This window comes from Xenopus laevis, chromosome 4S (assembly GCF_017654675.1).
Source record: "Xenopus laevis strain J_2021 chromosome 4S, Xenopus_laevis_v10.1, whole genome shotgun sequence".
In the NCBI taxonomy this organism is placed as follows: domain Eukaryota; kingdom Metazoa; phylum Chordata; class Amphibia; order Anura; family Pipidae; genus Xenopus; species Xenopus laevis.
In genome coordinates this window covers 120,540,291-120,566,516 of record NC_054378.1, presented here as the reverse complement: position 1 = coordinate 120,566,516, position 26,226 = coordinate 120,540,291, and the positions used below count along the sequence as shown (strand labels likewise).

Here is a 26,226-nt window from a genome sequence, read left to right as displayed (position 1 = left end):
AGTTTGTAAGTGGTGACCCTTCTTCTCATCTGCCTTGACCGCCAGGGATAATTACACTACTGGAAAGGAACAAACCACGGGACAAAGTATAAAAATGTTCCTATTCCCATCGTTCATTCATCGAGTCCGTTTCTTGCATTATAATATAGAAGGTCCAAGTCATAACAAGGGCAGTTTGGATGCCTTTGAGGGAAAACAAAAAACATGGAATGACTTTTATCGGTGGCTGAAGAAAAAAGAAAACCTGGATGGCAACTCAAGCGAAGTGGAATGAATGACATTAAAACTACAAACAAGTGAATGACATTCGGCTTCATATAATAAAAAAAAAAACCACCCAGTAACATTCATCACAAAGTACAGAAAACATTGCGCCTCGGGAGAGGCCTTGGGCCTGAAGCAGAGGCCTGAGGTCAGAACTTAAATTGTTGTAGTACAATATAAACAAAAGCAATACATTAAGAAGTTTGGGATAACTACTCTGCCTCTTTCTCTGTCCCAGACACATATAAAATGTCATCCCCATCCCAAATGGAAGCAAAGGAATTGATTGAAAGGCAGTGATAATCAATATTACATGCAGTACTGTGCAAATACGTTGTCCATTGGAAACCTTAAAACCTGGGCAGAGGGATGACCTGCAGTTTTAGACACACATGCTTTATGTCGATGTCCTCAATGTCCGGGATTTGGCAGAACTGCAGTCCAATGTCCGCTGCGTGTGAATACGGGAAATCAGTTTTGCAAATTTACAACACTGATGTCGACCGTAAGAGAGGGGAAATTCCGAGTACCAAACAAGTCCATCCAATGCACTGAGTACAAATTCCTTTTTTTTTTTTTTTTCAACAAAAAAAGTAGAAAAATCAAAAATACTCCCAAATGGGATACTTGATGGCACTAAGAGTTAACACAGCAGAGTCGTTTGAACGGCTGTAGGTTCTCCAGAATGTACAATAAGGGGGGAGAGCTCCAACAGCCTTGGACTGTCTTCCTTTTTCAGGACGGTGATATGAGACAGTTTTACTCCATGTCGTCATTTACAGGCTCATCCTCATAATCTCTGTCACGGTCAAAATCAGGACTGTGGTTTGCTGTTGTCACTAACGATAGTGGACCGTCATTATCATCGTGATCCAGTGGTTCTTCCTTAACATGCACTTGGTGCCTGCAAGAACAGAACAAAGCAACTTTACATTTTAAATTCTCTCTACGGATAAGCCTCCTGTCAACTAGCATGGCCCACAATATGTGGCCACGGCAACAAAACCTTCTATATTGTGTCTAGTAATGCAAATCCAGGGCTGCCCAAGAAGACCAAGGACATCATGAATTTACTACAGGACTATTGTTCTAAAGTCTAGTTTTTAGAACACCAACTAACAAGTTAATTGGACTATAATTAACAAGAATTAAAGGTGATGGGGGAAACGACTTATCAAGATATGAATTGAATTAAAGAAGCATTTTGCCTCAGCTGAAAGGTTACCATGTCATCCTTCCCCAAATCTATTTTATATTAAGTTTAAAGGGATACTGTCATGGAAAAAAATTTTTTTTCCAAAATGAATCAGTTAATAGTGCTGCTCCAGCAGAATTCTGCACTGAAATCCATTTCTCAAAAGAGCAAACAGATTTTTTTATATTCAATTTTGAAATCTGACATGGGGCTAGACATTTTGTCAATTTCCCAGCTGCCCCTGGTCATGTGACTTGTGCCTGCACTTTAGGAGAGAAATGCTTTCTGGCAGGCTGCTGATTTTCCTTCTCAATGTAACTGAATGTGTCTCAGTGGGACCTGGATTTTACTATTGAGTGCTGTTCTTAGATCTACCAGGCAGCTCTTATCTTGTGTTAGGGAGCTGTTATCTGGTTACCTTTCCATTGTTCTGTTGTTTGGCTGCTGGGGGGGAAAAGGGAGGGGGGTGATATCACTCCGACTTGCAGTACAGCAGTAAAGAGTGATTGAAGTTTATCAGAGCGCAAGTCACATGACTTGGGGCAGCTGGGAAATTGACAATATGTCTAGCCGCATGTCAGATTTCAAAATTGAATATAAAAAAATCTGTTTGCTCTTTTAAGAAATGGATTTCAGTCCAGAATTCTGCTGGAGCAGCACTATTAACTGATGCATTTTGAAAAAAACATTTTTTCCCATGACAGTATCCCTTTAATATCCTACAGTATATAGTGATATGTGGGTCGGGATTTCCCCGACCCGCACCTGCCCGCCACCCGACCTCCCACCATCCACGCCCACCTGAGCCCGACTTCCTTTTATAGACTCGCGCCGAGCCACCCTGCCTATGATGTCACAAAAGGGGTGGGGCGAGCAGGCACAGTCAGCATTTGCCAGTGGTGGGTGGGGAGAGCAGGAGAAGAGCTCAACCCGCACCCACCCGCGAAGAAGAGTACGAGGTTGGCCCGAACCTGCTCGACCCATGGGTATCGGGCCAGCCCGCACATCACTAATCCTATACACGCAAGCAAAATGACCAAACCTAAAAGCTATTGAATTGGGACACTGATTTGTGATGCCACCTTGAGCCCACACATATATCCTACTAATATTTTTGCATAATACAAGGAACCAAGATCTAGAAAGGCGTGATGATATGGACTTGGTCTTATTTCTAACTGTTTCTTGTTAGTCCCCAAAATTCAGGGGATTTGGCCTAAGGCAGTAGATGCACTCCTTCACTGAAAGCAAATGGGACTGAAATGTAGGGTTGATGCTTATTTGCCTTCTACTGGTAACAACAATAATATTCAATATATCTGTAATCATTCTAGCTGCCTAGCAAAGTGGAGCTGACAGACATACAGCAGAGCGGCAGTGGAAGTGTCTATATTAGAAATAAATAATAAGTGTTCCTAAAGGCACAAGCAAATAACTAGCAGATAAATAAATCAAACGAGACTCCATAAAGTAAAAGTGTGAATTGTCAGGCCACAGAGGCTCGTGGAGGCTGGGCTAATCATTGCTTAATGTGTGTTCTGTTTCGCTAGTTAACATGCAGAACCTGTGAGACGACTCTCAAGAGGACGACCCCAAGTGAGGTTCTATCATTAATCAACTTCAAGCAAACACTGCGCCGAGGCACCATGATACATGCTTTAAACTCCAAATTAATGCATATTTCTACAAACTGTCAATAAAGAAAGAAAAGCTCTGCCAGGAAACACAAATGGAGCGAGGGGGAAAAAAGGCTCGCTCAAAACAACAATGTGATAAGAAAGGCCAGTCCTAACCAGAATAATAACACTGTCAGCTGTAAACAAGAAAAAACATGATCCGCAGCACACGGTGGCCAGGAGGATGCACTCAGGAGATGAGATCTGCCAAATTTCCCATTATGGAAGAGCACATGAATAACCCACGGGGGAATAGGGCTGATCGTACACAACAGTTATGATAACAATAGAAAAAATGTTGTGCGTAAATCATATTTACAGGTCTGCCTTTACAAATAGCAATTTCATTTTTTTTCCCACTGCCTGAGTGGCTTTTGTCATGCAAAATACCTGAATGCATAAACACTGCCTGGCCTTTGAAACGGTGAAGGAAAGTGTCATTTTACTGACATTATCTGATATTAGAGATGAGAAGCTGAAGTAAAGGCCCTGTTCGCTTATGATACAATTGGCTTTTTAAGGCAATGCCTGAAAACACGTTTGTTAATGAATTAAACAGTAGCTCTTTCCTCACTGGGTAACACCCTCGCCCACGGAACATCTCCCCTCCTCAACTGTAAGCACTTCCAAATGGAAGCTGAACCAATAAGGCTTTGCGTGTGCTGAGAGTTTCATTTGACTCTGCTTATTCATGTATGGTATGAGGGTCCAAAGGGACTTTACTTTTCTTACACTGTCATTGGAAACATACCAGAATGTAGATGTAATGATGTTCATTCATCATGGTGGACAACCTTGCTTAGAACAATGTAGGGACTATAAGAAAAGTGGAGTATTGTGGGCAACTTTGCTTGCTCAATGGTGCAGGAGAAGCTGAATGCAACAGATGGACCATTTCTAAAATGCAGTAAGGATCTCACTGTCCAAAACCGCCATGTATTGGAGGCAATAAAATGGGGCACTGACTTGAGCCACCTGAAAAGCCAATAGAAAACCCTCGGTCAACCCTAATTGACCATGATTCACTACAAAAGACGCACCTCCAGATAACCAAGCAGATTCATAAAGCAACGTGGTTATACATAATGGATAATAAAGGAGGTCCTTATTCCAACACTAATTGGACAGTTGGCTATCGCTCATAGTTCTCATGTCAATCATAGTGGAATTCACCAGCAGACCCATAACCAAACTACAGAACCACAACTGGACATTTATGTAGCAACATTTAAGACAATATCCTACTTCATCCATGTTCTAAACTCAACACCCTTTTAGCTGGATGGATCTAGTGACTGCTAAACTGCTTTTCATACAGAAAACCCTTGATAACATGGGCTAATTAGAATAGACAAGAACAAAAAGGAGGTGTTGTCTTTGGAAGTCCCGCCTCCAACAAATTATTATGTATCACAACAAATGTATCTCTGAATCCAGCAATGTGTATATCGGCTGTGTGAACCGCTAAACTTCTTTAGGCCTTTGTTGTGTAGATAGGATACTATGAATCTTTAAATTCTCTTTCATCTGCTCTTGAGCCCTGAGTAATGGATCAATGCAATCACTTTACATGCAAATCCTGCGTATTAGAAGATAGGATCGGAATGAAAACGTTAACTATCCAGAATGTGCACATGACTGTCTGGCTTTTGTTAAAGGCTATGGTGACGGCTGAACGTTCTCAAATCGAATGCACATGACCTGCAAGAAAAGTTTTTTACAGTTGCCCGTCCCGCTTTCATCTGCAGATTAAAATGATCAATGCCCCCCCACCTTTAAAAACATGTTGAAGGGCAGTTAGAGGAATCCCAAGAACTGTTGTCAATTACTAATGACCTCCTTTACACATACAGTTCGTTCCTGTGGGGCACAATGGTTCCCCATAGAAGTACCAATTTACAGAAAAAACACCAGTGCTATCATAAGCATTGAGGGAATAATAGCAAATAATAGGCATGTTTTTTGCTATCCAATTTGGGGTGACTGCCCTGGATCCTGCACTAAATGAGACCAGCTGTAGGCAGCAAGTATTGGGGCTGCAGATGCAGTAGAGCAAGATAGTGGCATTAAAAGTTTCCAAGAGTTTTACCCAACCTTTGGCCCTTGTGTTGGGGTGCGATGGTCAATATTTTATATGCCAGGTTGGAAATTTAGCACTGTGACACAAGTACCCTATACATATGTATATATTGCCCTTTCAAGAAAAACCCAGAGTTGTATTTGTAGAAGCAAAGTCATCTAAGAGCTGCCCTTTGCAATCTCTGGGATCCCACAAAATGTTGCCCTTCCACTGTCATAGGGGGTTTGTGTGATTCTCTGGGGAAGAATTAAATAACCCTAAAACACACTGTAAATAAATAGGCAAATGAATAACAAAGATTTTAATCACACTCTCAGGCTTGTCAAACTCCCCTAAATTCTAGAGTTAAAATAAGCGTCCGTTCACAGAATAACCATGCAAACTTTACGATCTGTGAAACCAAGATCCGACCCCATAATAAAAAAGCCGTTCTTTGTAAGCGACTTCACTGCGAAGAGATTTTTATATTTTCCATGTATGAATAAATCTTTTTGTTTGTCCACTTTGTGAACACAAGAGCAGAGCTTGCGCCTGTTAAAGCACTCCGTGCGCACAGCATGGTGCATTCCGCTTCTACACATATCTCTTGGATGCTTTCATGGAAAAGTATTCTGGCTGCAAGTTCTTTTAGGGGAATCGTTATTATTGTTAAAAGACTCTGCTTTTAAATCTCATACTGTGCCCTGAATAGTTTTTCTGATCAGAGAAAGTGAATCTTGACAGTAAATACCCCCTATTTCATCCTAGGCACTAGTGTATGGAGGCAATACTGAACAATTATCTGTAGTCTTCATAGACAGACTGATAGATTTTAGGTGGCATCCAAGCATTTCTAGTCAAGTCCATCATCTAGAGTCCTTTAGCGGGTTGGGTACCCGCGGGTTACTTGAAAAAAAAAGCGGGCACCCTGGGAATGAGGGGAGGATTTTCAGGTGCGGGTATAGATGCGGGTCTGCGAGTTGCGGGTCTCATCTAAATTTCTTATGTTATGTACGATTGTCTATATTTTACTCCTTTTAAAGTTTTACAGAACTTGTTTCTGTCCCTGCCCACTTTTGATGATGTCACTTCCGGTTTGCAGCAACATCACTTGATAATCGTTACACAGCAGCTTGTTTATATAAACTATAGTAGTACTAATCCGTTATCCACTGTGTATCCTGTGCTTGAATGGCTGCCCCCATGGCTACACAGCAGCTTGTTTTTATAAACTATAGTAGTACTTATCTGTTATCCACTGTGTATCCTGTGCTTGAATGTCTGCCCCCATGGCTACACAGCAGCTTGTTTATATAAATTATAGTAGTACTTATCTGTTATCTACTGTGTATCCTGTGCTTGAATGGCTGCCCCCATGGCTACACAGCAGCTTGTTTATATAAACTATAGTAGTACTTATCTGTTATCTACTGTGTATCCTGTGCTTGAATGGCTGCCCCCATGGCTACACAACAGCTTGTTTATATAAACTATAGTAGTACTTATCTGTTATCTACTGTGTATCCTGTGCTTGAATGGCTGCCCCCATGGCTACACAGCAGCTTGTTTATATAAACTATAGTAGTACTTATCTGTTATCTACTGTGTATCCTGTGCTTGAATGGCTGCCCCCATGGCTACACAGCAGCTTGTTTATATAAACTATAGTAGTACTTATCTGTTATCTACTGTGTATCCTGTGCTTGAATGGCTGCCCCCATTGCTACACAGCAGCTTGTTTATATAAACTATAGTAGTACTTATCTGTTATCTACTGTGTATCCTGTACTTGAATGGCTGCCCCCACGGCTACACAGCAGCTTGTTTATATAAACTATAGTCTGACTTCCCAAGAATATCGGGTGCCAGCAGTAGTTTCCAAAAACAAATGGCAAAATATATGTCTAAACAAGGCATCGATTCCCTTTAAGTGGAATAAGGATGTAGCAGGAATAAAACAGAAGGGGTAGATAATAATAGAATTTTATGCCAGCCATTCCAGCTATGACATATAAAAGTAATTTAAGCTGTGGATAAAGTTAATTAGGATCCTAATTCCAGTTTCCCTTTAAAGCACACAATCCTTACATTCCTTCGATATCGCCGAGGCACAGAAATGCAAAGTAAGAGGAAAATGAAGAAATTTCGTTCGGCTGCAGTTTCCATGCTAACAAGGTAATGGAGAGATAATGTTAGTACTTAAAGCCTGATTGATTCTAATTTATTGGGATGCTCAAAAATTAGATGCGTCGTAAACTGTTTACTGCAGTTTTTAGAAGGACGCTGCTTGGCAGTTTACCACGTAATGCACCTCGCCAGCATTAGGGACGGCAGAATTGCTCTCGCAGTTAATCAAGTCGCCATCCTGCCGAGTGTAATAACTTCCATTTATAGAGAAGTCGTTTAGTGATGTAGAAATTCTTAAACAACCTGTAAGGCTTTAAGGTGCGGTAAATAAGCGTCTGGGGGCTGCGCTGTCTGTGTGTTTAATGTACTGCAGTAAAGGTTATAATAGGAATTATATTCATCTATAGTGAACGTTTTGTGTTTGTCAACTAGACCAATAGCAGCCTTCGGCGAGGCACAGGAATCTCATGCACAGCAGGAAATAAAAAGCAAGACAGAGGGATTCTTGGGATATTCGGCCATTGGTCAGTGCAGCGAGCAACATGGTCACACCGTGGGGATGGCTAAATTGCGCTCATCTAGCTCAGCTCAGACCGCCAGCCCTAGAAATGTTATTACTTTAAGATCTTTTAGAGACATTTCTTGAATCCACCCCTTTGTTTTCCACTTGGCCTCTCTTCCTTTACTACTGGCTCATAATAATAAAGGGATATTGTAAAATTAGATTTTATGATTGGCTCCTGGAATTTAACCAAACCAACCAAACAGATTAAAGTTGCATGATCTTGAAATTAAAAGGGAGGTATGGAATATTCTTCAGGCCATTCATTTAACCCAACCTTTTCAAAACATACCAGTCCCAAGGTATTACTCCCAGTAGAGACCAGACCATGGCATTTCTTTATCAAAAACATTCTAGTTCAATGATGTTTCTCTCATCATTTAGTGGCCTTAAAGGAGAAGGAAAGCTCCAAAACAGTTTATTGCCAACAGATTAGCCACAATAGTGCAAGCTAGAACGCTATATTTAATCTGCAGGATGCTTTACCATATCTGAGTAAACAGCTCTAGACACTGTCTCTGTTTGTTTAGGATAGAAGCTGCCATATTAGCTTGGTGTGACATCACTTCCTGCCTGAGTCTCTCCCTGCTCACTCATAGCTCTGGGCTCAGATTACAGCATTGATGGGAGGAGGGAGGTAGAGAGGAGCAAACTGAGCATGCTCAAGCCCAAGCCCTGGAGGTTTCAGCTGAAAACAGGAAGTCTAATACAGAAGCCCATGAGTACACAATAGAAGGAAAGAAATGTGGTGTTTCTTTTGACAGAGGACTCAGAGCAGCATTACTTTGAGGGTTTACTGGTGTATTTATATAGACCTTTCAGATAAAGCTTACTTAGTTTTAGCCTTTCCTTTTCCTTTAAAGCAGCCACGGAAAAGGGAGGTATGGAATAATCCTCAGGCCATTCATTTAACCCAACCCTTTCAAAACATACCAGTCCCAAGGTATTGCTCCCAACAGAGACCAGTCCATGGCATTTCTTTTTCAAATTTCTCTCATCATTTAGTGGCCTTGAAGCAGCCAGAACACAACGATCCAGTGTCATTGTTCCCTACAAATATTAGGAAGTAGGTATTGTCCCAGCATGCACCGACCTGCTGGGTGTCCTACCAATAGATGTTGCCCAGGTGGAATTTCTCCCAGCACATGTAAAAATAAAACAAGATATATATCTATCCTATTCATCTCTTTGCGAAGTCCATGGATTGATCCTATAGCACTTGTTAAAGAGCAAGGCCAGTGAAATTCCTCATACAACTTCTGGTTACATTGACGCTACCAGATCCTGCCATTGATTCCAGCATATATTGTCCTGGTGACATTGATCTCAACCTTTACTTGGCTTTGGACAGACTCTCATGAACTTAAGAGCTACTTACTGAGAAAGGTGTATGATCACTTTAAACAACCCAAAGATCTTTGCAGAGGGCTAATATATCACTGTATAGTCAGACACGTTCTCTTTGTACTTACATTCCTTGCATAGGGGAACGTCCCGGGCTGCTGTCGCTTCCATTACTACTCGTGTGCTCCATGACTCCATTTAAGTCTTCTCTTATTGCATTTGCTAAGCTGTTCAGAGCAGGATTTCCCATGGATGCAGTAGTGTATAGAGGTAAACTGTTCTCTGCCATTGAAGCCTGCCAAATGCAAACAAGGAGACAAGTTATTAAGCTACACGGCCCGACTAAACATCATCCGACACTGGCTCTAGCACTCATCAGCATTCAAGAAGAAAACGTTATCCCCTATTATCCTTTATGTTGCCATAGGCCTTTACGTGACATAATGTTTAAGGCTACAGTATAACAATATTAATCCCCTTTAGTGAAAGGGGGATACGCATACACACACTGTTGATACTAACCCATCTGATCTTAAAGGAGAACTAAACCTTATAATGAATATGGCTATAAAATACCATATTTTATATAGTGAACTTATTGCACGAGGCTAAAGTTTCAGCTTGTCAATAGCAGCAATGATCCAGGACTTCAAACTTGTCACAGGGGGTCACCATCTTGGAAAGTGTCTGTGACACTCACATGCTCAGTGGGCTCTGATTGGCTGTTGAGAAGCTAAGCTTAGGGCTCGTCACTAATTATTATAAGCGGCTGAAGATGGCGCCCATGAACTCAGATGCCTGAATCTGCACCGAGGGGTAAGTCTATGTAGGGTATGGGTAAGGTATGGGGGGGAGGTTTTTTTTTTAAACTAGGATTGAATTCTCCTTTAAGGAGCCACACAGGAACATAACATGGGGTGGTGAGAAATCAATAAATGTATGGAAACATATCCCTATATTTGTGTCTACTCTTACACTGCTAAGGCATTTTCTGTCCTCTATTGTTTTCTGTCCGTTCCTCGTGTCCCCAGGAGGTATAGGGCCCTAATTCACGTACATTTTGAACAAATACTGGTAAAACAAGTCAACCTTTGGACATTTTTGGGGCCTGAAAAATAATTGGCTGTGGCTCCCAGTAATTTCTAGTTACACCACTGCCTTGACCTGCCAGAATGTAGAGTCTACTACAATGACATACAAGTACAAGCACTGTAGATTCTTCGTCTTTGATCTGTGTCATACGGCATGGAAAGGGTTAAATTGATCTTTTATCATGTAACTGCCGATACACCCACTTATTATTAAGTTAAGCATCGCTGTGTTGCCTTCAATACATCTGGGAATGTTTAAACTGAAAGGGAGAAGTTATTTTATATGTAAGTCTGTGCGTAACACGTCAGCTCTATACAAATTAAGGGTAACCGCAACAATACATGGATTTGCTCGCACACAAATAAACAGTTGTGCGTTTACGGGAGACAATCTTAAATGGAGATAACTGCTTGCGTTAAATTTCCAAAACAAGCCCAGTTGAATCTGCTGAGCACACTAATTGGAATTAGTCATAGTTAAGAAAGGGATCTGATAGAACGCAGAATTAATTTCATTTTGCCTTTCAGCCTCATGAATGTAAATTGTGCTTGTAACCTTAATAGTATTCTACAGACGGCCCTGAAAATCATATTTCACAAGGCTCGGGGGACAGTATGTAACTAATGACTGGTATTTACAGTTGCTGCACATCGCTCTCGTCTCCACGCAAGTCTGACTCATTAAAGGAGAATTTTATGGAAGGGACAATTTTCTCCCTTTTTTAATATTTTCAGTTCAACTACAAATATAATCAGAAGCATTCTTGTTCGACTTGCCTTTAAGCCATGTGTTTATTACTGGAACACTAAACTAAATATATTGAACGGGTATGAGACCTATTATCCAGAATGCTCGGGACCCGGCGCTTTCCAGATAGCGGATCTTACCATAATTTGGATCTTCATTCCTTAAGGTGCTGATTTATCAGGTCAAGGTCAAAGTTATATTCGAATTTAAAAAATTCATACTTTGACTTGGGAATAGTTTAAATTCGATTTGAATTTGAAAAAGATTAGAAAATTAGAATTTTGAAATATATCATGTACGGTCTCTTTAAAAATTCAACGTCAACCATTCGCCATCGAAAACCTGCCGAATCGCTGTTTTAGCCTATAGGGAACCTCCTAGTACCTGTTTGGAGTCAATTAGTGGACTTTGAAAAATCGAAGAATTCGATCGAAAACAGACCTATTAGATCTAAAACGGACCTATTAAGTAAAAAAAACCTTCAATATCATTTCGGTTGGTCTTTTTCAAATTCGAAATTCAACCCTTGATAAACTTGCCCCCTAGTCTACTAAAAAATCATGTAAACATTAAATAAACCCAATAGGCTGGTTTTGCTTCCAATAAGGATTAATTATATCTTAGTTGGGATCAGGTACAAGCTACTGTTTTATTATTACACAGAAAAAGGAAATAATTTTTTAAAATTTGGATTATTTGGATAAAATGGCGTCTATGGGAGACGGCCTTTCCGTAATTTGGAACTTTCTGGATAATGGATCCCATACCTGTACAGCTGACTATACCAAAGCTATACAAGTGCAATGTATCTATAGTTATTTTTTTATATTATTTGCGACTGGTACCCAACCAACTATTTTTGGTTTTTGTTCTTTTTATCGATGGGTTTTTATTTGATGTGTAAGCTTTCTATTACATTACTACAAAATTCTTCAGTGATAAAAAGACTTAGGGGCCAATTCACCGAGCTCGAGTGAAGGATTCGAAGTAAAAAAACTTTGAATTTCGGAGTGTTTTTTGGGCTACTTTGACCATCGAATGGGCTTCTTCGACCTTCGACTACGACTCGAAGGATTCGAACTATAAATCGTTCGACTATTCGATAGTCGAAGTACTGTCTCTTTAAGAAAAAACTTCGACCCCCTAGTTCGCCACCTAAAACCTACCGAACCCAATGTTAGCCTAGGGGAAAGCCTGCCTAACTTTTTTTCGTTCGATTCGAAGGATTTAATCGTTCGAACGATTATTCCTTCGATCGCTCGATCGAAGTATTTTGCACAAAATCCTTCGACTTCGATATTCGAAGTCAAAGGATTTTAATTCCCAGTCGAATATCGAGGGTTAATTAACCCTCGATATTCGACCCTTGATGGATTTGCCCCTTAATCTGTGCAAAAACATTACACTTTTAAGAAGAAAAACCTGGGTGAAAATCAGAATAATAATACTAAATATATATATATATACACAGTATGTGGTTAATCGATGGATAATGTTAGGTATTATACAGAAATGGGTGGTGTCTTGGATTGTCTATTCAAGAGATGTTTTCACCACAAATTCTAGGACCCCATTATATAATAATGTTACACACAGAAGTCAACAGAGAACTTGAGAAGACTTCAACCCATAAATATCTCCATGTCCGGCCCACAGGCCAGTAATCAAAAATCCCAGTATTTGTATAAATATAATATTTTTCTAGATTAATGCTGTCCAACTTACATGTAGTGATGAGCGCCATGAGAAATATTTTTGCCAGGTCTTACCGTGAAAAAGACACCCATAGACCATGGGTGAAAAAATTGTCGCTTGTCAAAAATAAAATTAGTTGCGCGCGTCAAAAAAAATTCGTCACCCATAGATTTCAATGCATTTGGCGAATTTGTCTACGTTTTGTGAATTTTTGGATAAATGGGTCAGATTCGCCCATGCAGTGGTGTAATTATTTAGCACAGAACATGGTTGAGGGCTGGATTCAATTAAAATGATGGTGTTATAAAGTGAGATCTACTGAACATCTGAGCAGACCAGCCATAAATATTCTTTGGAGGGTCTCATCCGGCCCGTGGCCTCTAATTGGACAGCTCTGCTCTAGATATATAGGTACACACAAAGTAAAACTCCAATATTAATGTTCCAGAATTTCCGTTGGGTTGGTTACCAACAAGCACATTGTCTTGTTATTTCAGCAGATGAGAATCAGGCAAGAACATTGAAGTGTTTATTTCAATAAAAGAAAAGGGGAGATGATGGCTTTTACTCGTAGCTCATTCTGGATAACACGTCCCACCGTTGTCTGTGCGCAAGTGTGTGCATCTGTAGCATACAACCAACACACTAAGCATATAACTCTTTACTGAGTGCCTATACGTAGGAGTGCGTGTCTATAATATAACAAACCTCATACACATTTATACTCAAATATTGGTATTATACAAAGTACACACTTTCCCCTGAAATCCAGGAACAATGGAGGCCACGTGACGAGGGATTCTTTCATTCAGCGCATTAATAGCTGTGCTAGAGTAATTACACTTGTGGTATTTTTGCCTCAAGTGAAATTCTGAAATAAGAGGATGGAAATTATGATACTGCTGATAAATATTAATAAGTGAACTTTTAATTTTTTTGCTACTATATTCAAAATGCTAAGCGCCTTACTAATGCCGGAGCTGACTGATATGTTCCTGCCTCCAGGGATTCCCGATGCTTTATGCACTTAAGAAAAAAAGTTTAACAGAATTAAAATTTAATATCTAATTAGAGCAAGGATAATATATTTTGCAATAAGCAGGAGGAAGAAAAAAAAAAAAAAAGAATCACGGCATCGCGTGAACGGCAGATCGGTCGGACTTACCTGCAACGCGGCACTGAGAGGTGAGCAGTAGGCGTGACTTGTCTGAATATTTTTAATAAGCGTGGGGCTACTGCACGGAAAAACAAACAGATAAAGAGAAACTTTAATAAAATAAAACTTAAAGAAAAAGAATGGATATAAATGATGCATCTTTTTTTTTTAAAATATGTATGATGTCATTAAATTATGATAAATTATATAATGGGTATATTATAGAGTTGGCATATTAAGTAGATGTGCTCCTGCACAGAAATGATTAATTTACATTAATTTCAGACCAATACAATAAGGTAGGGCCTTGATAAATTACAGCCATGACAACATATATAATGACGGCCAAAAAGTAATTATTCTGTATGAAAGGCATTTACAGGTTACCTACCAGCGTCTATCCTCTCTGTAGGCATGAAGCAGAATATTGCTCTCATTATTAAATAAGCAAAGAAATGCAAAACGGACACTTTGCTACTGAAATGGGTTTGCTGGCAAATGGCTTTTCTTGGGCCATAGGGTTTCAGAACCAGTTCATAAGCTTTAACCTACTATCACGTTAATTAAATGGATCCTCTCCCGCTCAATTGTCATAATTATCATTGTTTTGATTTTAATTCAGTCTGATAAATGTATCACAAAATCTTTGCTGCTGGTAACACAGAGAGACTCTCCATTATTGGTTGTCTCCCGAGCAATTTACAAGGGATGCCCAAGCTGAAGGAATACAAGGCTCAATATAAGGCCTTCAGGACTCTTGGTCAACATCTGCAGGGCTGCAGGTTGGACTATCCGCCTATGAGTGTCTTTGCTTGCGTCTATGCAAAGGAATATCTTCTAAGGAAAAGAAGTCAAGCTATTGGCCCTTTAGAAGCTACCATCGTAACAGTTGGAGAGTTAACAGCTTTATTTGGTTTCTTTAAAGGGTATAAAGTAAATATATACTGAATTCTAAGTTTATCTCCTTTTATTTCTCCTTGGAAAGAGTCATGTTTGGTCAAATGTGGTTAAAATACATAAGCAGGAGTATCATTTGGCAGTGCACATCCTCAAGTACACCAGACTGGAGTTCTACTAGGCTGAAGGTACATTCTGGTACATTCAGGCTGAAGAACATTCTGCAAACTTATAGAACCAATTCCTCTGCATGTACCAGTAAAATACCACCGGACTGCACCAGCCAGAGGAGAGCTGGGTCTGCTTATTTATTTTAACTACAAGGGCCAAACCATGGCCTTGTTTGAGTGAATGTCAATGGGAATGAAGACTATACATCTACAATGAACATTCCTTCTCAGCATATTGTACATGGGTGCATTAATACTACTTGCTGTGGGTGAGTCTTCATGGGTAACAAAAAATGACCATAATAAGTATAAATAACTGAATGATCTCACAAGAACTGATTATGGGGACATTTTTAGAAGAACATCCACAGATGCTAGCAATAATGGATATTTGTGGAGGAGGAATGTCCCATGCTCAGAATAAGGCATGTACTCTTATTTTACTGTTTGTTAAGTAGAGAAAAGCCCTACTTAGAAATAGAATAGATTATTCCCCTTTAAATATCTGCACTACTAGTGGCAAGATCAATTTACATTAGAACTCATTTAATTTCACAAAACAACAGTTAATAAACATTGATATGAGACAAAAATGGAGTAAAGGACTAAGGATTATGGCCCCAAAGGTTGTTACGATGGAGGAATGAAAATGCTTGCCATGCATAGGGGGAAGCACAGAGAGAGGGTAAAATAACAAGCAAGTAAAGCTCTTACTGTGCAACAAGCTGTTCATCGTGGCAGGGTTTTCGAGGCCTCTGTGAATATGGCGGGCACATTTAAAGGCTTCATCATCAACAGTCCAAAAGGACCCATACGCCTCCTCTACTCTGATAAAGCACTTATGCGGGGAGAAGTTGGTGCGAATAGCACCCTGGTAGGGAGGGAGACAGCGAGGTAGGATGGAGTGAAACAGGTGGAGCAGAGAAGCACAGATGAAGGAAAAAGCTGGTAGAGGGAGGGCAGCTCACACTTCCCAATAGAGGAAGGAGAAAATAACGAATAAGCAGATGGTTGGTGAGGCTTAATAGGCTTTGTTGCTTTAAAGCATATGATGCAACATACACAAAGGTCAGCAGAGCAGGTGATACAGTGGATACACATAAATGGCAGGGATTTGGCAATTTGTTCCCTTGTCAGATCAAAAAAAGGACCAATGAAGCCATCAAGGCGTAAACCCATAAAGCACCACACAAACTACGCTATAAAGTTCGAATGCGTGGACATACCCACTGATCTTCTGTGGTCTCCTTTTTTGGAATTCCATTTCATCCACTGTCCATACTGCCCCTTTTACGTTTTCTACTCGCACAAAACACTTGTGTAGACTAAGATTATGGCGCACTGCATTCTGTAACAGGTATAGGGAGAGAAAACATTTGCAACTTGGCATGAGTGAAAGCTAAAAATGGTCGCAAGGCATTAACAAAATGCAATACAGGACGTGTGCCAGTATAGTTCAAATGTAAACACAGTCGTACTTTCACCCTTATGAACAAACCACGTTTTATTTATATGTAAGAGAAGCAGCCATATTGCTATCCTCCATTGAGGCACCTTCCACAGACAACACTAGAACTGAAGCCTTAGTATCAATGGCCAAATAATGCTCTTATTCCCTATGGAGAATTATTACACAGATAACATCTGTAATGTGAATTTTTGGGAGACATTGGAGCACAACCTAATGTACCAAAACCACCCAACAACCTTGGTTATTCCTCCAAGACACCGCTAACCTTCATGACTGAATTCCAAAACATATGGAGGAGTTGATATCTCCATTATTGGATAGTTATTACATTATTCACTTTAAATGATAACGTTTACCGCCACAGAAGAAAAAAAAAAAATGGCAGCTACCACTTACTGGTACATTTGTAAATACTTTGGAACACTGTTGTACATAATAAGAGATTCATTTATCATTTTCTGTTAAGGGCAAATATACCAAATATAAAATATGATATATATTTCCCTTAAGAACAGATTTTTGTGTATAATAAAGCAGGAATATATAAAGTGGAGCAAATAGGTGTACATTTGCGTGACTTGATATATTACTTTGTACTGTATGTACCATTCATAGATATATTACCATACAATGATGGAACCGGGTAGAATAAACATTGGCATCATAATAATTTTTACCCCAGTACTGCCGATTAAAGCAGCAGTTCGCCATTAAGCCTGAGCCATACATAGGGTCTTCTCAGCTGGAGGAGGAAACACCAATACCGCGTAGTTTGCAAGCAGATTTCAGCCCAAGAATGCTCAAGTTTAGGTTTTGGGACAAAAATCTGCTCCATGGGTCATTTGCCATTTCCATTAATACTTACAGTCTTGCTTCAGTGAGGCATTTGTGTTTTTCCTGCAGTCTGACTTAGCCCTTAATTCAGCCTATAGTATATTGTAGAATGGCCTAATCATAGCAGCTTTCCAAATGGCCTAGCCTACCCCTGTCTACATGATACTACAAATGAATTTTAAGGCAAACTACCCTTTAAAGTTCTGCAAGACCTTTCCTCAATACTATACCAAGCAATATAATGTATGTAAATGGTTTAGAATCTCATCTGAGATGCCATCCACTAGCTCCAAAAAACTGCTTGAAATTCATGTTAAATAGCACCTGATTGGCTGCTGGTAGAACAACTCTAATTTAAAGCACTGGTTAACTCAGCTTGGTCTTAACCAATGCAGAGCAAGCCAACCATTCAGCTGGTGGGTATTGACGAGAGGTGTGCCAGTAGGTGGGCTCCATTGCTATAAAACTAAACTTCACTTGTTTGAGGAATAGTCTGTATTTCTATTAATAAAACTCTTAATCAGAAATCAGTTCATGGCCACTATAAATAGAATGCCACTAATACCATTAACAAGACGTTTGTTGTACAGATGCAGCAGCAATGTTATTAGGTGGGTGCACAGCTGTGATTTTCTCTGAAACCGACTTAGTACATAAAATCAAAACCTTGACAGGGCATTGTAGAACAAGTGGCCTACCTTCCATGTTGCTGCGTTGCGTCGGAAGTAGGCAAACTGCCGTGTGAACCAGTTGTAGATTTCGTTTAGTGTTAGTTGCTTTTCTGGAGACTCAAGGATTCCCTAAAATATTGACGAGAGTAACAATAATAATATTAAGCCTTTCTTTACACAAATCCTTAAAGGAGAAGGAAAGTCATTTACCACTTGGGGTTTGCCAAATGTTAGGCACCCCAAGTGGATGTATTTACTTACCTGAAACCCTCAACCAGGTGAGCACCACGGAGCGATCATCTTCCGGCTTCTTCTTTCTTCAAATTTCCCGGTGCAGACGCATGCGCAGTAGAATGAAAAAGCTGACTTTATCGTTAAAGTTCGGCTTTTTGCTCTACTGCGAACGCACAGCCGCGAGAAGAGGTCAGAAGAAGATTGATCTGCGGTGCTCACTGGAATAAGCCCAGTTTACTGCTGATAGGAGCACCGGCCCGGGGTATTAGGTAAGTAAATACATTCACTTGGGGGTGCCTGAAATTTGGCGCCCCCAAATGCTAAACGACTTTCCTTCTCCTTTAAGCAAATCCTACATATTGATATCAGCAAAGTTTAAAGCCCACCAGAAAACCGCTCAAAGTTTAAAAAGATACTAAGCAGGTCATATTGGGTACACTGTAACATAGGCAAAGTTTAGGCAGGTGCACCAACCCATAGCAATGAATCGAACACTTGCTTTCATTTTTCTAACTGCACTGTATAAGCAAAGTATAATTGTTGATTGTGGTTTTCTTTGTGTTTCAGGAAAAAACTACCCAACGGTCTCTCTATTCACCGAAGCAGGTAATTAATTTGTGCTCAAGTGTGAAAGTGGCCTTCCCTTGGAGCTAAGGAACAAATACCATAGTTTTAAATCCTCCTGGTGGTTTAACTAGAAGTTATTTTGGCCAACAGCAAAATCATTTAGGGCACGTCTATCCTTTGGGAATAATAAATTGTTCATAAACATATAATGAGACTACTTCTCAGATGGTGCTCCACAGGGCTTCCTATACCTCTTAGATCCCCAACAAGTCACCGATTCCATAGTAACATCTCTGATTCTTCCAAATAACATGGAGTCTGTCTATGAAATTGATGAAGCCAAGGAACTAGGCTTTTCAGTACAAGGGCTTTTATTCAATGAACATATTACCGCTGTTAGAATCTAATACATATCTGCAAGAGTTTCTGAGTCTTCCTAACACAGAGGGATTTAAACTGCTCAAGTAAGACACAAAGTAGATTATTTTTGAAAACACCTATAATCGTTCCACCAACAAACACATCAAGCTTCTTCTCTTTAAAAAAAAATGACTTTTTAGGAGGGAAATAATAAAACAAGTCAATCATCACAACATGATCAGAGATTAATGCTCCTATTTAACAGTTCAATGACAACATTCAAAACAGAATTATCTAATTGTTTTGAGGTTTTTTATTTCTGTTGCCTAGTAGAAATATTAATTTATCAGTCATTCATAAAGGAGAATCAAAGGGAAATGCAAAACATTTCAGCAGCCTGATTAAAGCTCAGTAATTATTTAGAGCTCAGATTAATTCTAGGGATCAGAGATTACTGTAGTTTGTGATAATTGACTTGCCATCTTTAAACAGCCTGATTTTCACTGTTGTGTGAAATGAATTTCGTAATAATCACATCGTATTGTAATACTTAATCAAAAGCAATTATGCGATATATTGCCGTTCTCAGACTTCTTCTGGCAAAAGGTTTTGTGCTTGTATAAACACCAAACGCATCGAAAATCATTTTGATAAATAGGCAAGCACAATATTTATACTGAGGGAAATTGTTGTAATGATTCGGCATTTACTAGCGGAGAAGAATAAATAGTGAAACAACAAAAATGGGTTTATTTCTCCGTGATCAGTCAGGTTACATATAAAAACACTGCCAATAACAGTATGAAAAAAACTATAGATTAATAGTTTTAATAAGATTCTGTCATGGGAAAACATGTTTTTTTTTACAAAACGTATCAGTAAATAGCAGAATCCTGCACTGAAATCCATTTGACAAAAGAGCAGATTTTTTTTTCTTAGGTTTAGTTTTGAAAACTGACATGGAGCTAGACATGTTGTCAGTTTCCCAGGTGTCCCCCGTCATGTGACTTGTGCGCACATAAACTTTGCTCACTATTTACTGCAATTTGGAGTAATCTTAACCCCAACCTTCTTCCCCAGCAGCCCAACAGCAGAACAATGGGAAGGTAATCAGATAACAGCTCCCTGACACCTGCTAAAAATGCTCCCATGGTAGATATGAGAACAGCACTCAATAGTACAAATCCAAGTCCCATAACGACTTATCCAGTTACATTGAGTAGGAGAACAATAGCTTGTCTGAAAGTAATTCCATTGTGAAGCGCTGACTCTTTCTGAAAGCACATGACCAGGAAAAATGACCCAAGATGGCTGCCTACACACCATTATTACAACTAAAAAAATAAGAATACATTTACTGGTTCAAGAATAAAATTTTCAATGGAAGAATGAATTATGTGCAATGTACACAGTATAATTAAGTAGCAAAAATCATGACAGAATCCCTTTAAGTGATGGCAGCAGATAAGAAATTAATATTTGCCGCTGCACCATAAACTGTACGTCACAAAATGATTATCATACTATTTAACCGTAAGGGTTAAATAACCACTAATGGTGTAGAACTGTAGTAACAATTAGGCTTAAATGAAAAAGCATTCGGTGTCGAGTACAATTAGTTGAAGGTGTTGACTTACCCAGAAAGAAGGGGGGTCCAGGTGCTCAAGACCCAGACCTTCAGCTCGGGGAGGCAAATATTGCAAAAAAGATAATAAAGGGCCGGCACATATCAGAACACACTCCTTGAGTTGATGTTGCTAAAAAGTATTTATTTAGCAAAAAACATCACAGCAAAGCCTTGCGCGTTTCGTGCCTTAGGGGCACTTAGTTATAGGCTAAAAAGCATCAACTCAAGAAGTGTGGCCTGGTATGTGCCAGCCCTTTATTATCTTATTTACCACTAGTATTCTTAGCACTATATATAGTAACAGAAGGAAAATGCTTGCTCACTTACCTGCCTAATTAAAGATGCGTATGTGAAGGGTGGTCTAACTTCTGCATTTTTGTAAAACTCTTGGTTCTGTGCAAAGTCTGGCAACGACAGAAAGTCAACAGAGATCATCGGATCTGAATGCAAGGATAATATTGTCATATAACGACTGAAACAGAGACCATTTCTTCATCTCTCTTGAATCGCCCCAATAAAAGATCAACTCACCGGAAGAGATGGGGATGTTGTATTTGTCAGAGTACCGCCTCCGTATGGGTCCCACATTGTGGATGCTGGTGGTAGTGATGACAGAAGGTCCTTGGGTGATAGGAGTGAGTGGTGCAGTTGGGGTGGTGGGAGTATGAGGTAAGCTTTGTGGAGACGCTTCTGATGCCGTCTTTGAAAGTGTGGCACTCGATACTAAGTTCAGCTGTGGAGAGAACATCACAAAAGGATAGGGCTCAGTGCTCGGACGCTAAACTTGCTTGTTCTAAAGGGACACAACCATCAACAAAATAAAGTCTGTAGATTGCCCTAACCACAAATGTAAAGTCAAGAAGGGTTGTATTTACATAAACTATGGATGTGCCTCCTTCCTCCCTCTCAATAAGCAGCGTTTAGAAAATGCTTAATGGCCAAGATTCTAGCTACACCGCAAAGCATTCTGTCACAGAAGTCGCGGACCCTATCCCACACCTATATCTACATCACTTTAGGATGCACAGCTCACAAGTGATTGAGAAAATAAAGCGCATGCACAGAAATGGAAATATTTTCAAAAGGGCAATTATGGGATAACTCCTGATACATCTGACCCTTGGTTGGGGACCGTAGACTATAAGCCCCACTGGTGACTGATGGGAATGATATTCTAAATGCTGCAAAATATGTCTGCCCTATATCGATAAAGGATAATAATAATGATAGTACCCCTTTAAGTATGCCAGTGATTCCTTCCTCCAGCTGTTGGCTATAACAGATCCATCCATTCTCCCTCCCAAATGTAGTGCACAACTGCTGGAAGAAAATGTGTTTTTGAACGTTCTGCGTACTTATACATTACTATTCATACTGGCTGAAACTCACAAACAGGGAATATAGAACTTTCAAAGAGCCATGTTCAATAAATCAAGTTGGCTGGCAAATGTGGAACATGACTACATAAGGTTCGCTTTGGGAAGTATTTAAACAACCTGTCCACTTTATTAACTAAACCCCTGCAATGGATTCAACTAATTCCCAAATTAACTAAACACTCTCGTAGGTTGATTAAATACAGTGTCAACTTCGTGTACAACCTCGACGCGTAAACGCAACGTCTGCAAACGCTAACCCCTGGCTCCCAAAGAATGCAAATCAACGGATATTGGAGATAAAATACTAGATAGGCGCCTATAAACTCTCGCTCTGTTTCTACATTAAGCAGAGCCCCGTTATTAATTCAACAATGTTCTTTCATTTTATTTTCCGCCCCAACCTACTTTTTTGAAAAATATCCAGAATCTATAAATCAAAACACTTTATACAGTGCCGTTAAATACTGCAATCATTCAGCCTTATTACGGTGTCACGGTTTTTATTTCTTTTTACAATTATACGTTGAGAAATTCTGCTAAAGAAAAAAGGGCATAACCATATTATTTGCCATTAAATATAATTTGCCAGCCTAACTTTGGAAGCGCCAGCCAAAGTATTAGGTCATGTTACAGAAAGGTATATGGTATTAATCATATCAATTCCAGTATTTCATTAATTGATTTGAAAAAAAAAAATGGACCTTATCAGAACATGATTTAAACATTAGTTCCACCGGGGACATGAAACGCGACCTCTTCAACAGGGAAATGAAGTTACTCTTTTTCTATAAAACTATCCTACGATGGGGTTCACAACCGTGTTGGAATTCTAACACAGACTGGTCGGTATAAATGAGAAAAGGGGAAAGAAATACACAGAAAACGTGTTTCAAGGAGAGAAATCAGAATTGCGGTTCTTTTCGTACAAAATTTCCTCCGCTCGTATTACCAGTCACTCACTGTTGTGATTTAATGATAACCCACTAGTGCAGATATAAGTAATGCTGTATTTTAATAGTCTATTAAATAATTTTCTGTGTTTTCTTTTCTCCTGTTAAATGGGACCCAGATGTTCAGTTTTAGTTACGCAAAAAAAAAAACTAAAAATGCAGAAATGTGATTTTCTTTTTCTTCTCAAATGTACAGACAAGTACATTGACTCCTTCAACCTTAAAAAATATTTCCAAATCCACGGACACAACTATGAATGTTGGACAGGGCGTCAGACAACATTTATCCTCATTTACTAGGTGATTTTGGAAGGAGGGTGAGATAAATTGAAAAAGTCGAGGGTATGGCTGAACTCTCTTAAAGAATAGGATGGATATACTTTAGCAAGATATTATTTTCTGACATATATAAGTAGTAAAGTTTTCCAATGTAATGGGCTGATTAAATTCATGTATAAAAGTCTATCAAAGTAATAAGACATATATAGGTATGGGATCAGTTATCCGGAAACCCATTATCATGAAAGCTCTGAATTACGGCCATCACCTATCGACTCCATTTTAATAAATGATTACATTTTTAAAAAATAATTTCCTTTTTCTCTGTAATAATAAAACAGTAGCTTGTACTTGATCCCAACTAAGATATAATTAATCCTTATTGGAAGCAAAACCAGCCTATTGGCTTTATTTAACGATTACATGATTTTCTAGTAGACTTAAAGTGGACCTGTCACCCGGACACAAAAATCTGTATAGTAAAAGTCCTTTTCAAATTAAACATGAAATCCAATTTCTATTTTTTATTAAAGCATTCATAGCTGTTGTAAGCTCATTTAAACATATCGGCTGTCAATCAAATAATGTCTGCCCCTCCTCTATGCCATGGGCATAGAGGCGGGACAGACAATTACTTTCACTTTCCATTCAGCACTTTCTAGATATCACTGCCCTCCCCACATTCCCCGTTCTCTTTACCATTTAATTGTGTAGCCAGGACATGGGGATGGACATCAGGTCCCCCATTCTGGTTCACAAACAAGATTCTGAGATGATACAAGGCTTGTCTTAATAACAGTGTCCTCAAAATGGCTGCTGCCTGCTTGCTATAATTATGAATTCCCAGACGGAAGGAAACAATATTCAAATAATTTGTATAGTGTAATTAAAGTTCATTTTGCTTGACTAATGTGATAAAATAGGATTTTGAATATTTTTTTGGGGTGACAGGTCCCCTTTAAGGTATGAAAACCCCAGTTCTGATTAAAATGGCTGTTTCTGTATAGAGATCTGGTCAGAGTGGGGGCCCACAAAACTCCCATGGAGAACCACAGTGGCTTAACTAGAAAATACTTGAATTGAATAAGAGTTCTGCTGCGTAACAGCACTGGGCTTGGATACATCACTGGCTTCTGCTGAGAAAGATCTTTGATAAAGGTCCTAATGAGAACCGAAACATTGGACACAAGTGGTATGCATAAAATAAATACATAATAAATAAATAAATAAATATATAGGATTGTTATAATAAGACTATATGTATAGAGAGATCTGGCTAGAGTGGGGTCCATAAAAATCCCATAGAGCATCCCAGTCATTCCACAAAACTACATAAACCTCCTTTATACAACAAATAATGTAGTAGGCACATTATATAAAGAGGGTAACGTGATAAAACAAGTAAAGCAAGATCCAGGCAGATTGGGGACCATAAAAATCCCATGAAGGTCCAAAGTTTGAACACAGGAGAACAGATAAACATCCCTCATTTAAAGCAAATACTTTATGGGTAATGATGGGCGAATTTATTCGCCAGGCGCGAATTCGCGTCAAATTTGCGTGATTCGCCACCGGCGGGAAAAATTCACGAAACGCCCGCGAAAATTCGCTGGAGAAAATTCGCCGACACCCTCGAAATTTCAGAAAATTTTGCCGGCACCGTTTCGTGAATTTTTCGCCACAAATTCGCCCATCACTATTTATGGGTAATGTTTCATTTATTTGTCATTGTTTGAGATACATATTGTAAAATACAATATCTGTCCAGAGTGGCGGACCACAGTCAGATTGCAGGACCACTGATGAACTTTTAGCACTATTAATGTAGAGGGCAGATTATAAAATGATATAAGTAGTGATGGCGAATTTGGCGAAACGCAAATTTTGATGGCGGTGACATTGAACGCCCACTAAAATCAATGGGCGACTGTTAATCGTCGCCGGTGTCGGAACCGTCGACAACATCAAAATTTTTTCTATGCCTGTGAATTTGCGGGGGAAAATTTTTGCAGCAAATTCTAAAATGTTTCGAAAAGTTTGCCGCAAATTGGCACCTGCCAAATCAATTCACCCATCACTATATATAAGGTGTAATATTATTATAATACACAAAAGCCATGAATATCTTGTAAATTATATCCTTATAATCGGTGAGTAGTGATGTCATCAGTTATAAACGGTGAGTAGTGATGACTCACTAAAATTTGTGTATTATAATAAATAAAGTACCCCCAGTTGTAAAATATGAGGATATTAGAAGTTACCTCGGAGTTCCATGACCTGTATAAAAACACTCGGCCTTCGGCCTCGTGTTTTTATATGGTCATGAAACTCCTCGGTAACTTATAATATCCTTATATTTTACAAGAGGGGGTACTTTATTCACTATATAAACTACATACAGAGAAATTGTGGCAGACTAGGGGCCAGAAAAATCCCATGGAGGGCCACAGTTAGTTTTGCAGGACCCCAAGTGAATATCCTCGACTATACAACTAATTATCCAATGGTCCCACGAAGATTATATAAAAAGTATAAAATGATAAGACATGTATAGGGAGAGCAGTCCAGACTAAGGGTAGGGTCGCCACTTTTCGTTTCAGGGAAAAAAGGCAGGAGGTGGGGTTGATGACATCAGGGGCAGGACTGATGACATGTCAATCAGCAATTGGCTGATTACCATGTCATTAAATTCAATGTCCTATCTGGATTTCCTAATTTGGCCCTTCCAAAAACCGGGCTGTCCAGACAGATGGCAACCCTAACTAAAGGCCACAGTTGAACTGTAGAAACCTGAATGTACATTTCAGATTTATTTTTTAATTATTTACAGGTAGTGATGTCACTGTAAGAGCTACAATAGTCCCCTA

The 26,226-nt window shown here is 39.3% G+C and overlaps 1 protein-coding gene across 20 annotated transcripts in view; it reads right to left on the bottom strand.

Moving 5' to 3' along the window:
* Positions 1 to 263: 263 nt before the first annotated feature.
* foxp1.S (forkhead box P1 S homeolog) overlaps positions 264 to 26,226 on the bottom strand; it is a 629,350-nt gene continuing 603,387 nt past the window's right edge. For 13 of the 20 annotated variants that reach the window (XM_018259715.2, XM_018259719.2, XM_018259717.2 and 10 more), the window contains 8 exons: positions 21,982 to 22,068; positions 21,280 to 21,481; positions 21,076 to 21,188; positions 17,988 to 18,089; positions 16,211 to 16,332; positions 13,927 to 13,996; positions 9,356 to 9,522; positions 264 to 1,168 (listed from right to left, as the gene is read on the bottom strand). In XM_018259715.2, the coding sequence (XP_018115204.1) occupies positions 1,024 to 1,168; positions 9,356 to 9,522; positions 13,927 to 13,996; positions 16,211 to 16,332; positions 17,988 to 18,089; positions 21,076 to 21,188; positions 21,280 to 21,481; positions 21,982 to 22,068 (1,008 nt within the window). In that variant the 3' untranslated portion in view covers positions 264 to 1,023. 20 annotated transcript variants of the gene reach the window in all.